At 42.6% G+C, this 14,508-nt stretch overlaps 1 protein-coding gene across 1 annotated transcript; it reads right to left on the bottom strand.

The window, feature by feature from the left end:
* Positions 1 to 4,375: 4,375 nt before the first annotated feature.
* ccn2a (cellular communication network factor 2a) lies at positions 4,376 to 8,451 on the bottom strand. The gene is made up of 5 exons (XM_007899232.2): positions 8,079 to 8,451; positions 6,865 to 7,081; positions 6,095 to 6,346; positions 5,463 to 5,674; positions 4,376 to 5,314 (listed from the first exon to the last, which is right to left on the bottom strand). The coding sequence occupies exons 1-5, from the start codon at positions 8,373 to 8,375 to the stop codon at positions 5,018 to 5,020; spliced, it is 1,275 nt and encodes a 424-aa protein (XP_007897423.2). The 5' UTR covers positions 8,376 to 8,451; the 3' UTR covers positions 4,376 to 5,017.
* Positions 8,452 to 14,508: the final 6,057 nt, after the last annotated feature.

Here is a 14,508-nt window from a genome sequence, read left to right as displayed (position 1 = left end):
TTGTAACCGAGAAGATGATGTTTTATTTGTTATCTTTACAGCTTTCAGCTGGATGTGACTAAATCTCACATTTCTAACTTGGTCTCAAATGTCTGGAAACTTTTTTTCACTACTTATTTTTCCACCCCTTGCTGTATTATTCCAGATACACAGAACATTTTTTTCTTGCATTTCATTTTGAATTGTGTCACATATTCTTTACTTCCTTTATTACCATTTTATTCTGCGTTAAACCTTAAATTAAATCCTGCCTAAATATGAGCAGGAAATGTCTTTGGGCTCATCGTGTTTTTTTGGAATATTGGATTATAATAATAATAATCCTTACATTTGATATAGCACCTTAGCACGTTAATAATGGTAATAATTCTTGCATTTCATATTGTGCCTTATCACTTTGTTGAGACTTCTCGAAGAGCTTCACAGAATATACTGTAAAGTGAATTGACTGTACATTTTGTGGGCAAATGTGGCAGCCAATTTGCACACCATACTGTCCCACAACCAGCTATGAAGAGAATGACCAATTTTACTTGGGGAATTCTTGGCCAGAACACAAGGAAAAATTCCCTTCTCTTTTGAAATAGTGCCATGGGTTATCAGTTTAAGGTCTCATCTGGAGAACAACACATCCAACAATGAAGCACACCCCAGCACTGCATTAGAGTGTCAGTTTAGACCTAGGCTATAAGGATTCAAAGTCCTGACATGAGGCTTGAACCCACAACCTTCTGACTCAGAGGTGAAAGCTCATGGAAACAGAAACGGCTTCATTGAGATTTGTGCGTTTCAATGGAGAAATTCTTTCAGTTTTGAATTCATGATATCTCAGTTGTATGGCTTGTGGAACTCAACATTCCTCTTTCCATTTTCATTAACAATGGGAGGAAAGCCCGTTTAATAACATTTTGAAAGAAATGCTAACATTCAAGCTTGATTACACTAATACCCTGTGTCCTCTCTGCACCAGGCTCTGCAAGCTTATCTCCCCCATCCTCACTAGATCCCTACCAACCAGGCTATACCCTTAGCTCAGCAAACACTCACCTTATATCAAATGCAAGGATTATTATTACTTCATATCCCATGTCCTAGCTACCAGCGGGTGAACTTTCAACCATTCTGCCCACGCTATCTGGAACTTCATCGCAGAATCCCTCTGACTCGTCCACTTTCTCAACGCATTCAAAGACTGTCTCAAGATGTACTCACCACGCTTTTGGCCATCTTTCTTCTCCTCACTCATTTCAGCCCCCCATCCCCTAGCTCACATGCCCAGTGAGTAGTGTTAAGTACTTTGAGACATGCTTCCAATATAAAAGACACCACATAAATATAAATTGTATTGTACTGTAACAGTCACATGAGCTCTCAGCATTGCTAAATGCCTTTTTTTTAAATGAGATTTTATTTGGGATTAACAAAATGACAGCAATTAATAACAACGGGTCTGCAATAATATGCAGTTAGTGCTTCTAATGAACCAATCGAGTAGCATGAGGAGCAAAATGCCTGTGACTAAAGCTGTCCACAACCCACTGTAAAAATGACTCAGTAGCAGATTGTTAGAAATGTGCAGGTCCAGATAATGCTTATGCACTCAGCGATAGGATAACACTTACACAGGGTTAGTGCAGATAGCAGCAATGTGACAGTTAAATAATGAATGAACCATGGTGGTAAGCATCAATACTCTCTCAGCAACTTGGAGGGTTTATCGAGAGATCCAAAAATGGTGCATAACTTGAAGGAAAGCTGTACTGATAGATTGTACAAATAAATTAAACAATGCAGTATTCCTAAACAACAATGACTTGCAGTCTTTACACAGGGCAGAATCTCGGAGCACTTAACATTAGCGGAGGCTTATGCCGAACCAATTGGTGGTGGGAGGTGATTGAAAGCACAGTCAAAGAGGAAGGTCTTCAAGGATGACCTGAAAATGAGGAAGGAGGGCAAAGTGGAGGGATGGAGGGAGAGATTTCTTAAGTTTCTGGAGTAGTGTCTGAAAGCACGGGTGCCTATGATGGAGCAGAGGGGACAAGGGAAAAGCAGGAGGCCGGGGCCAGCCGAGCGGAGGCGGTGGGTGGTGGAGCAGGTTGGAAAGGAAGGGAGGTACCTAGCCATGAAGGGATTTGTAAACAAATGTGAGGATCTTGAATAGGTAGTGATGATGAGGAACCAGTGGAGCCTGGTGAGGACTGGTGTGATGGGGGTACGGAGTTTAGAGCGAGTGAGTATATGGGCGGCATATAAACATATTTGATTCCCTATTTATGGAAAGTCACTAAAATATGTTTTGAAATACTCCCTCCCCTGTACTTTTGAATTATGGCAGCATCCAAAGCTGAAAAGCCCTGGATGGGTGCTGGCATCTCAGATTGCCACATACTAGAGGCCATTCTTGACTGCTGAAAATGACCTTTCTGAACTTATTCAGGAAATGCCGACTTAACTCATTCTGAGTAAGTAAACCGTGAAAAATCCTAAAGAGGCTGTTTACTGTGCACACAAACAGCTACCAGGTCTGTGAAAATCTTCAGGTTTGGATGGGTCTCTGGCACATACTGGCAATGGTCACAAATGAGTAATGATGACTTGAGTATCTTACTGTAGAACTACGAGTATCCTTTGAACATCATTCACATATTCCACATACCCCAGTAGAATGAAGGAGTTCAGTTAAAGAGTGTGACGATAATAGCTCTCTTAACACTGTCAAAGTAACAGTGGGGCAGTATGTATAGCTTCCCAACATTAGCATTGCAATACATGCTGAATATCACAATTTTATTTTCTGGTACTGAACTGTATTCATCGCTCAATAAATATGAAATCATTACATTGGGATTATTTAACCTTCAGTACTGATGTAGTCGCAAATGAGTTATGCCAGTCTTATCCTGTGGCTGAGCTAAATCAAATCAAAATAATTCATCACGTGATGTGTATATACTCTTATTAATGTTTACTTTAGTCTGACTGCGGTATTTTTCCATTCGGTGTTTTTTGTATTGGGATCCTGCCGGAGTTTAATCAGACAAAATTCCATCGCTTGCCATTGAGAGCAGCTTCCCAGGAGCTGAGTAGAAAGAACCGCTGGTCTGCCCCTCCAAGTCCTGTGAAAAGTTGATCTGTCATCAAAAGTGTCCTGGATTACTGCGAACGCCACTGAGCTCAAAACTTTCCTTTCTCCGTAGATGCTGCGTGACCTGCTGAGTGTTCCCAGCCACTTCTGTTTATGTTTTCAGATTTCCAGGATCTGCAGTATTTTGCGTTTTGTCAGATATTTACAAATGATATTTACCAGTATATAATTAAAGTTATGACTACCCATATTGGTTGGACCTTCCAACCTGTATTCATAGTCTCAGTTTATCAATTTAAAATTTCTTGACAGGGTCTAGGTTTAGGGTAACATGTGATGCAGTTCATTGTTATTCCAGCACTTCTCACTGCATGGACACAGGCATTCCTACGTTAGGTAAGTTTATCATTATCTCCTGGTTTATATTTCAAACTAATGTGCAAAAAAATCATGGAACTAAAACACTTAAGAAGAGAATGAGCTCTCATTTGTGTTCAGTTAGCAATTTTCTATGTTGGTAAAACATTAATGACCCAGGGACTTCAGAGTGCGTACTATTAGAATGGTAACAATGCTGTTCAAGTGGATATTAAAGATCCCACGACAGTAATTGAAAAAAGAAGGAAGTTACCCCCAGTGTCCTGGCCAATAATTCCTCAGATAAAATTGATCATTCACCCCATAGCTGATTGTAGGACATTACTGTGGGCAAATTGGTTACTAGGTTTGCCTAAAACATTAAGTAACTGCATTTTACAGCAATTTCTTTTGAGACATTCACCTGATGTGAAATCTGCTTTATTAAATTCAAGGATTATTATTATTATTAGTTTTGGTTTTACTCATTTTATTGACCTTGAAAGCGTGAAGGACTAAAGAAGCAAATCAGTGATAACAACAATCCTTACATCTAACTTCTCATGTTCGGAGCACTTCATAGAATTTAAAGTGTAATGTAGTGTTTGCAGTCACTTATTTTTACTTTTCATTGTACTGCTCATGACTTTTCCAAATGCAGTGGATGATGTTTTATTGTTTGAGTATTTGATGTACCAGTAACAAACAAAATATATAGTCTCTAAAATTTACATCTTGTGGATTAGTAAACTGATAAATGTTGTCTTATATTTTTGTATCATGTATTTAGAAACCATGAGAGAAATGTAATCTTTATACAAATCACACTAAGTTTTTACATTTGTTCTTGTTATTGTTGTCTTTGTCTTGTTAGCTCTGTTTGCATTTTAGCTCTGCTTGTATAGGACTCTTCAAATAAGTGAATGCAAGTGTGTATCAAAAATATATTTTATTACTAGAAAAGTGCAAACATGTAACTTTTGGTCACACTTCTCAAATGTTACAATACTGTTCAAAAAAATGAAAACAGCTGCTTTTGTCAATAGTCTAAACTAGATTACCCAAGCAATAAACAACAAGAGGCACGTACATTTAAATTAACTTAGACAACTGTACAGGTATATACATTATGTACAATGATATTATAGATATCAGTGTATAATTAATGTAGTTTTAAAATCTAGGCTGAGTGCTATGACATGTTCCCATTCTCTGGTTGCTCATAATAGGGAGGGAGTTGTGAATTTGCGGGTACCTGGATATGACCAAAAATAACCCTCTAGAATGACTCTGCTCAGACACAGATATCGTCTGTCAGGTCCTGTCTGATTTCAAGGAACTCATTAGTGAGTCCAGTGTCAGAGCAGAGCCCACAGTGTGTTTATATGAAAAACATATAGACACCTGCAGGATTCAATTTTCGTGAATCCTTTTACAAACCTCGCAAATTACTTCCCTCCCACGTCTCTTTGAACCAACAGGTCAACGTCAATACTTTTACATACTTTCTTTTGTGCTATACAGTGATTCTGCTTCTGAGATGGAAAATCTGTCTTAGATGGATTACATGGTTTATGCCATGTCACCCAGCATCTTCCTGTAATACAAGGACTGGAAGACATCGTTGTCCATGGGGCAGTTATAGTGGCAGGCGCAGGTCTTGATGAACATCATCTTCTTCTTCATGAACTCGCCATCGGGACATTTGAACTCGACCGAGAGGGTGGTCGTTCTGTGAGGAGTGCAGCATCTGCCATCGGTGCAAACACCACAGAATTTGGCTCTGTAAGACTTAACGCTCACACAGCCAGACAATTCAAACTTGGTGGGCTTGGAGACCTTGGGAGTGCGGATACACTTCTTGCCTTTCTGTTGAGGGAAGAAGGAAAACAACAAAAAAATTGTATTATAGACAAAACACTCCAAAGCTTCCAGAGAAAGCATAAAAAAAATTCGATCAAAACAAATCTTTGTGCGATTTTTTTAAGTCACTTGAGTTGGGGCGAGAGATTCTTACCTTGATGGTCTCTTTCATGTCTGATTGGCAGGGTCTAACCATGCAGAGTCTGCTCTGCTTCTCCAGTCTGCATTCCCTGTTGTCGTTGGTTACCCTGGTGGAGATGCCCATACCACAGGTCTTAGAGCAGGCACTCCATTCAGTGGTCTGAACAAGGCAGTTAGCTCGGAACATGGAGGGATCAGGGCCATATGTGGCTTCTTCTCTGTAAGCTGTGATTAAAAAAAGGGGGTGGGGGAGGGGAAAACTTTAATTTAATCAAATATTTGGGGCAAACATTTAACAAAGATCTAATAATTATAGGAGAATACCAATTATTTAGTTCAAATAAAGATAATGTGTTGCTCTCTATTTGTACAATGTAATTGTAGTTATGTTGGCTACTACTGGTATCGTACTTTAACAAATGCAGAGAATCCTTTGTAAACATGCTACTTGTTTGTGAACATATTATTGAAGTCTACAAGTGACATGCAAAATGGATTACAGTGACTTGGCTTTAGATTGCAATGTTACCATTTCATCAAGTGGATATCTAGTGGGCTAATACTAATAGCAAATATCTAGTGGGCTAATACTGAGACTATCTACAGGTGTTACTTCAGGAAAAATGTGAGAACTCAAATGCTTACCTGCCATAGCAGGTCCGACCATGGTGTGGAATTTGGGCTGTTCACAGACCCACTCCTCACAGCACTTGCCGGGCACTTTGACTTTCTTGGGGAATGGGCAGTCGGAGCTGGGCAGGCGGATGTGCACACCACACACCGGGACACAGCCGATGGAGCCATCCACACAGGTGCAGCTGTACTTGCAGCCACTCTGAAAACTCTCGCCGTTCTTGTACACTACTCCATCAAACACACAAGGGGCGCTTTCTTTTGCTGCAAAACAACAGAAACAATTTGTTACTAACAACGTTAAAACAGTCGGTTAAAAAAGAGGCTAAGCAAATAAGATATTCCTATTGACAAACACCTCGGGCTGACTACACAGTAACATTAATGGCTTGACAGGTTGTCATATTATCATCAAAGTGCTATTAACTCATGTTACTGAATCATGGGTCAGTTTAGAAAGGATTCAGGGGAGTTTGTTAGGATGCAAGGTATTGCTTCTGTAAATCGCTTCATAAAACAGGAGAGAAATTGAGGAATGAAGTTTGCCCAAGTTGGGGGCTCTCTCGTACATTTGCTCAGTAAAATGTACTTATGCTTAACAGACGATGTGTTTTAACTTTGGCATCTCGTGTGTGTGTGTGTGTGTGTGTGTGTGTGTGTGTGGAGGGGGGTGGGGGTGTAGGGGAAGGAGGGAGGCGAGGTGCATTGCTCTGCATATCAGCCAGAGCGAATGGCAGACTTGGTTTGGGGGGGGGGGGGAAGAGATCTGACAAGTCGCTTACCTGCACAGACCCCCACGGTGCTGTGTTGGGAGGATCCGAAGTCGCAGAACAGATCTTTGTGGGGGTCGCAGGTCTGGAGGCGGCTGCACACCTCTCCCAGCTGTCTGGCGCAGACCTTGCAGCAGCCGCAGGCATCGGTGAGCAGAGACACCCCGGGGGCACAGAGCGGGGGCTGCTCAGGGCAGCGACACTGACCACCGCAATCCTCAGTGCTGACCTGCAAAAAGCACATCACACATCACATCAGCATTCAACCCGAACCGGGCAATAAATCACCTCCAACAACAAAACCTCACGCAAAGTAAAACAAAACAATAAAAAAAAACAACGAACACAAATCTAAAAGTCATGCTTTTTTTAAATTTGATTTTTATTTGATTTTTCTTTGATTTTTTATGAATTATTAAAATAAAAAAGGTCGACGAGGAATTCCACGACCCATTTTGCCATTGGGATTCGTGTTTTTTCTTTTAAAACTCAATTCTATTCCGTTCGATTCCTGGACTTGTTACACACATTAATATAAACCGCCCCAACAAGAACCTGAACCCCTCTGTTCCTCTCCTCACAGCACTCACATCACAGCTCAAACCCTGTGCCTGGACATTGCTCACTCACTACCTCTCACTCTCACTCACTCACCCTCTCTGTCACTCACTCACTCACTACCTCACTCACTCTCTCTTTCTCACACTCATTCTCTTTCTCACACTCATTCTCTTTCTCACACTCACTCTCTTACTCACTCACTCTCTTACTCACTCACTCTCTTACTCACTCACTCACTCACTCTCTTACTCACTCACTCTTACTCACTCACTCTCTTACTCACTTACTCACTCACTCACTCTCTTACTCACTCACTCACTCTCTTACTCTCTTACTCACTCACTCACTCACTCTCTTACTCACTCACTCACTCACTCATTCTCTCTCTTACTCACTCACTCACTCTCTCTCTTACTCACTCACTCACTCTCTTACTCACTCACTCTCTTACTCACTCACTCTCTTACTCACTCACTCACTCTCTTACTCACTCACTCACTCTCTTACTCACTCACTCACTCTCTTACTCACTCACTCACTCTCTTACTCACTCACTCACTCTCTTACTCACTCACTCTCTTACTCACTCACTCACTCTCTTACTCACTCCCTCACTCTCCCTCACTCTCCCTCTCTCTCTCTCACTCACACTCACACTCACTCACCAGACAAGTCAGTCCCAGAAGCAGCAAAAGTGCAGACTTCAGGCCTCCCGGTCCAGCAAACATCTTTGCTGCGGTGAAGTTTTCTCGAGTCGTCTTCTGACTGAAACTCAGTGCGATCGAAGCGGATCTCTCGGTTAAAAAGTGGAGAGGGGCGAAGAGTGTTCGGTCGGAGTCTGTGCTGTGGCTGTAGTGAGTGCAGCTGCTGGGGCTGTGCTGGAGGGCTGAGCCTTTTATCCCCTGATCCTGGCGGTGACGCGCGCTGTACCAGCAGACGCGCCTCTGCGCAAACAGCCACATTGTTGGATGGCTTCCCAGTTCCTGCCTCACACCGGATTGTATGTGACCTCCTGACACACCGCATACCTCCCGACTCCGAGAGCGACGCACGTTTTTTTTTCCCCCCCCCTCCCCCTCCCCCCCCTCCCCCCCCCCCCCCCCCCTCCCCCCCCCCCCCCTCCCTCCCCCCGTATCAAAATAAAAGCCCAGTCCAGCAAACCCTCCACCAAGTGACGTGAGATCCCACAGCCCTCCCCCAGCCCAGCAGACAGCCGACAGAGAGGTCCAGACACTCCCTGGGCCAGACAGACATCAGACAGACAGACATCAGACAGACAGACAGACAGACATCAGACAGACAGACAGACATCAGACAGACAGACATCAGACAGACAGACAGACATCAGACAGACAGACATCAGACAGACAGACAGACATCAGACAGACAGACATCAGACAGACAGACAGACATCAGACAGACAGACATCAGACAGACAGACAGACAGACATCAGACAGACAGACATCAGACAGACAGACAGACAGACATCAGACAGACAGACATCAGACAGACAGACATCAGACAGACAGACATCAGACAGACATCTGTGGATCCACAGACACGTCTACCCCCCCCCCCCCCCACCCTCGATGCCTTTCATCTTATTAATGGACAGGAATATTAAATCATTCAACGGGGTTTATTGTGGTCATAACACTTCCCTCACACTCAAACACACTGCCCCACAGATGCACACGAAGCCTAACGCGACTGAGATGGGTTTGAGGCAGACGGCGTCGACGTGCGCAGTGAAACCTGACGTTGTTGTGTGTCTATTGGGGGTTCCTCCAGAGAGCGAAGTGCGGACGTGTCGGCATTGTCGTACTCGGGGATTATTTTGGATATTCCCATTGCCCGGGACCAGATAGTGCACGTTTCAGACACTGAGGATTGCAGGAAAGTGGCGAGACTGGTGTGTGTGCACAGGGAAAAAAAAGCACCTTCCAACCCCCCCACTCTCCCCCTCACACACTCCCCCACTCCCCCCCTCACACACTCCCCCACTCTCCCCCTCACACACTCCCCCACTCCCCCCCTCACACACTACCCCACTCACACACTCCCCCACTCCCCCCCTCACACACACTCCCCCACTCTCCCCCTCACACACTCCCCCACTCCCCCCTCACACACTACCCCACTCACACACTCCCCCACTCCCCCCCTCACACACACTCCCCCACTCCCCCCTCACACACTCCCCCACTCCCCCCCTCACACACACTCCCCCACTCTCCCCCTCACACACACTCCCCCACTCCCCCCCTCACACACACTCCCCCACTCTCCCCCCCACACACTCCCCCCCTCACACACTCCCCCACTCCCCCCTCTCACAGGGTGGTGCTGGACTCGAGCCTGTGAGCACTGGCGGGGCTGTGGCTGGCAGTCGCCCTCGGAAATAAGAGGGAAACAGTGACGGCTCCAAACCGCAGGAACTCATCGAGAGAGAGTGTGTGAGAGCTCAGAGGCTGTGTGTCTGACGGGAGGAGGAAGCTGAGCTGCGCCTTATATGTGCATCGCTGGGATTCAGAGCCCGAACCCCACACACACACACACCACAGACTGCACCGTGACACTCGGTTCAGAGCGCTTTCAAATGATGTGGAGTCCTGTGGCTCAGTGGTTAAGAGCACTCGCTTTGCGAGTGAGAGACCTGAGCTCAATTCCAGGCAGAGGGCGAAACCTCGGGCAAGTTTCCTTACTCCACACACCTAATAATAATAATAATCCCTCCAAAACCAAAAACAATAATAAATTGGTCGTTTTCAATCTACGACTGTTTGTGGGACATTGCTGTGCGCAATTGGCTGCCGCGTTCGCCCACAAATATACAGTCAATTCACTTTACAGTGCGTTCTGTGAAGCGCTTTGGGACGTCCTCCTGACGTGAAAAGCGCTATATCAAATGCAAGGATTATTATTATTATTATATATATTTATTGAACTGCGCTCAGTAAATGGCACCACTGTAAAAGGTGTGTTCCACTCACACGCTCTTCCAGTTGACTGCCTGACTGTCCTGAGTGTGAGAGAGAGGGTAATCGATGCTGGCAGAGCTGACAGGCAGGTGGTTCCCAATGCACAACAACAACAACAACAACAACAAAATTACGTTTGCATAGCGCCTTTTGCATCGGGAGGACGTCCCAAGGCGCTGGACAAGACAAAAGTTTCCGATCCCGAGAAACTCTTTTACTGCGGGAAGCTGTGTGTAGTTGGGTGGGAAGTCACTCGATCCACAACTGTTTGTGGGACACTGCTGTGAGCGGGTCATGCGACTGAGGTGAAGGGAAACAGTTTTGCTCAGGGAGAGTGCGGTGTAATTACATGTCTTCATAACCGAACCCCAGAATAAGGCTGCACCACAGAATTCACTCCGAGGCAGCTTTTATTTTTGATATATGCTGTGTAATTGCTAGAGTCGTGGACATCCCAAGGCGTTGGACAATCAGTGTATTTCGATCCTTCTTGCCAATAGTATCTTAATGGAAAGGGCAATGGTCCCTTTGGTATTGATGCATAGTGATACCTACACTGATGAATTGAGAGGTGTGATACGCATTGTGGAGATAAAGTGAAGTAAATTGTTTCCCAGAGGATGATAGTGGGATAAGATTCTTGATGCCTAATTCAACTATTCAACAATGGTGCGTAATACAACAACAACAACAAGATTACATTTGTATAGCCCCTTTCACCTCGGTAGGACATCCCAAGATGCTGGACAGTGTACAGCATTTCAGACCCCAGCTGGGGTCAGGAGGGAGAAAGGAAGGGAGAGGGGAAGGCGGTTAACTGATGGCATGGTCGAAGAGGAGGGTTTTGAGGTGGGACTTGGAGGAGGCTAAGGAGGGAGCGAGGCGGAGTGATTGGGATATGGAGTTCTAGAGGTTGGGGGCAGAGTAGTTGAAGGCTCTCCCGCCAATGGTGGGGCGGGTGGGTCGGGGGACGTGGAGTAGGCCGACAAATATGAAGTATTTTGACAAATATGAAGTAATGTATAATATTAATTAACTAATGGTGCACACAAGAGATCCATGTGGAAATGAACAGAAACATAATTGCAAAGTGGTCCTGGTATAAATTCATTTGACCCGGAGAATATGATTATTAATAATGAAAGCAACACTTTAGGGCGTTTAACTGGAAATGTCTAGAGATATATTAGATCCAGATATTTTGGAAAGATAACAAATGGAATGGTTGCCAGAATAGCCCGGGGAAAGTCAAGCTGGTTTCTTTAAACAAACAAGAGAGGGTGGTTATGCTATGAAAAATATTTGAAGCTACAGAATCTTATTAAGTTGATCACTCACTTCATAGCTGTTTATGAGACACTGATGTGCACAAATTGGCTGCCACATTTGTCTACATACCTACATCATATGTCACTACACTTTACAGTAAATCAGGAAAGCACGTTGAGACACCCTTCTGTTGTAAAAAAAAAGCGCTATAACAAATGCAACAATTATTATTTTCAGGGAGATTTAATAATGATACATCTCTGATAAGAAACATGAACCAATTACTTATCATTTGAAAGGGATTTTATTTTTAAAGATTTGAAAGTGACAACTTATTTGTAAATATTTTGATTTTAATTTGGATCCAGTGGAAAAGAGTACAATTTTACATTGGTTAAATGGATTGGGAGACTTTATTGAAAAGAATAAGTGATCCACATTACATAATGAGTAGCGTATAAATGTAAATTGTTTTTGTGAGACAACTCTGTGCTGAGGAGAGATACAGGTTTAAAGGCATTAAAGCTATGCATATAATGGATATCAAATGCAAGGATTATTATTATATTTTTATGTTAGTTGTTCTATTTTCGTAAAACAGAGTAACTGAATTAGAATTTGAAAATTTGGTAAAGGGAGTAATGAAGAGTTTTAGTTGTGTTAAATAAGTTGCAACTTAGAGACATAAAACTAACAATTTTGAAAGGGATGTCCTATATTTGCTCCTGAAGTACACAGTCACTTCACTCAACAGAAAATTCCGTGAAGTGCTTTGAATTATTCTCCTGACGTGAAAGGTGCTATACCAAATGTAAGGATGGGACAAACAAAAGCAGATAGATGTATCATTGAATATGAAAGAAACATAGTAGTACAGCTGGACGTCTGAATTCAAAGTGTTGAGACTGAAGAATCTGTCTGCAGAATTAATACTTATGTCTGGATTATATTGGAATGTTTTAGGTGAGCCAAATGATCTCTCATTCCACATTTTTTTAGGTTTGTTCACTTACTAAGTGAACATCCCTCAATTATGGGAATCAGTATCCTCAACTAAATTAAAAAGAGATCTGGGTCTTTGTCTACTAAACAGTTCTCAGGTCACACCTGGCAATTTGATATTTACCCACAGAATGAGGACTATCAGATCGATTTACACTGGTTGCTTGCAAATACCAGATACAAACCAGCAGAGGGCGATCGGTTAACAAAATAAAATAAAATGAAATGAAGCACTGTTACAAACATCTTACACATCTTGTTTCCTTTATGTTTTAGGCAGGCAAACTAGATCAATTTTTACGTGACAAGCGATGTTTAACAACAGTTATCTGGTGAGAAACCAAGTTATCTTTACAATGCAGTTCACTTAAGAACTAATTTGGGACAAAGTACAACAAAGTACAACATTCAGTAAAGCTCATAATGTTGTTATATTTTGTGATGGAAGAAGGAATATTAAAAAGTACCACCAAGCAAGTCAATTCATCAATTGACACGTTTTATAATTGGTTTGCATCTAATTAGAAGCAAATCTGTCTTAAATCAACTAAATCAACTTTGATTTACAGCGAAAACAAAGACTGGAAGAATGGCATAACTTTTCAAAGCATAAGACCAAACCTATAAACTGAAATTTTCATTAATAATGAAATGAAAGTTTAAAAAAAAGTAAAGCCCACTTAAGAAACTTTCTGAAGTATTGTGACTGGAATCACATTTCCTCCCATGTGTGAAAAAACTGTGCTTTTGAATTTTTCAAAGCAAAGCAACCATTGAGGTGTTTGGTAGACTGCTAAAGCACCTTAACCATGCTATTTAAATTAATCAATGCAAAAGGTTTGTTGGTCATACTTGTTCTCTTCTGGGGTACAAGGTTTACAATAGTGTCACAAGTCATAGCGACACCACTGTATGCTCCATGAACTAACCAACCATATCTAAAAGATATGTGTCACCATACAGACCCGAGATTTAGCATGATCGTAGTGTGAAACTGGTGTCCTAAGATTCTTGAGATTTTGCAGAATTCTGAGAAACATTTTTAAAATCAGTTTTAATTTAGGAAACAGAAACGGGCTTCCAAATTAGGACTGAATTTAAGACATTTTCCCCCAAATTTTGCACAATTATAAATTTTAAGGCAATATTCTTCTTCAGCCTAAGAATTTCAGACCTTTGATGCCCACACAATAGAATAAACTTGGGAATGATGCATTAAGATCAATGATTTTTCAATGGGGATTTCATTACTATCTGTATTTTGATGGATCTAATTAGCATATGCCTTAGAATTTGCAATCGGTACACAAATAACTGCAGAAATGGCCCTAGAAAACCTGTAATGTTGCACAAGTGTTGCTCCTTGTGGATGGCTAATTCCTGTTGAAGTGTATACAACAGTAGTTTGGTGATATGGACTTCAGTTATCTCTTTAATGCAGTGATAAAGAACAAATTGGCTGATACCCAAGATAATAATCCATACATGTGATATAGCAGCTTTCACATCTGGTGGACGTCTCAAAGTGCTTCGGCAGAATATATTGTAAAGTGGGGTAACTGTTCTGTAGGCAAAGATGGTAGCCAATTTGCACACAGCAATGTCCCACTGTCACAATGTCCCCAATGATGTGCCAGAAAGTGCAAATAACGTACAAGGTGAGAAAAATTCTGACCTTCACTGGAACTGGTCATGCATTACCAATGCTGTCCCTGCAGGTTTTCGTGGGACAGATGGCACAGGTCAGCCACTGCTTCCTGGTGAGCCAGAGCCTCACGCTTTTGTCTTAGCCTTTGTCATTCCATTTAAGGTGGACTGACCGCCTGCGGTAGTCCTGCAGTA

The sequence above is a fragment of the Callorhinchus milii genome, unplaced genomic scaffold, assembly GCF_018977255.1.
Source record: "Callorhinchus milii isolate IMCB2004 unplaced genomic scaffold, IMCB_Cmil_1.0 Scaffold3, whole genome shotgun sequence".
In the NCBI taxonomy this organism is placed as follows: domain Eukaryota; kingdom Metazoa; phylum Chordata; class Chondrichthyes; order Chimaeriformes; family Callorhinchidae; genus Callorhinchus; species Callorhinchus milii.
Note: the sequence above shows the minus strand (reverse complement) of the source record. Positions and strands in the feature narration are given on the sequence as shown.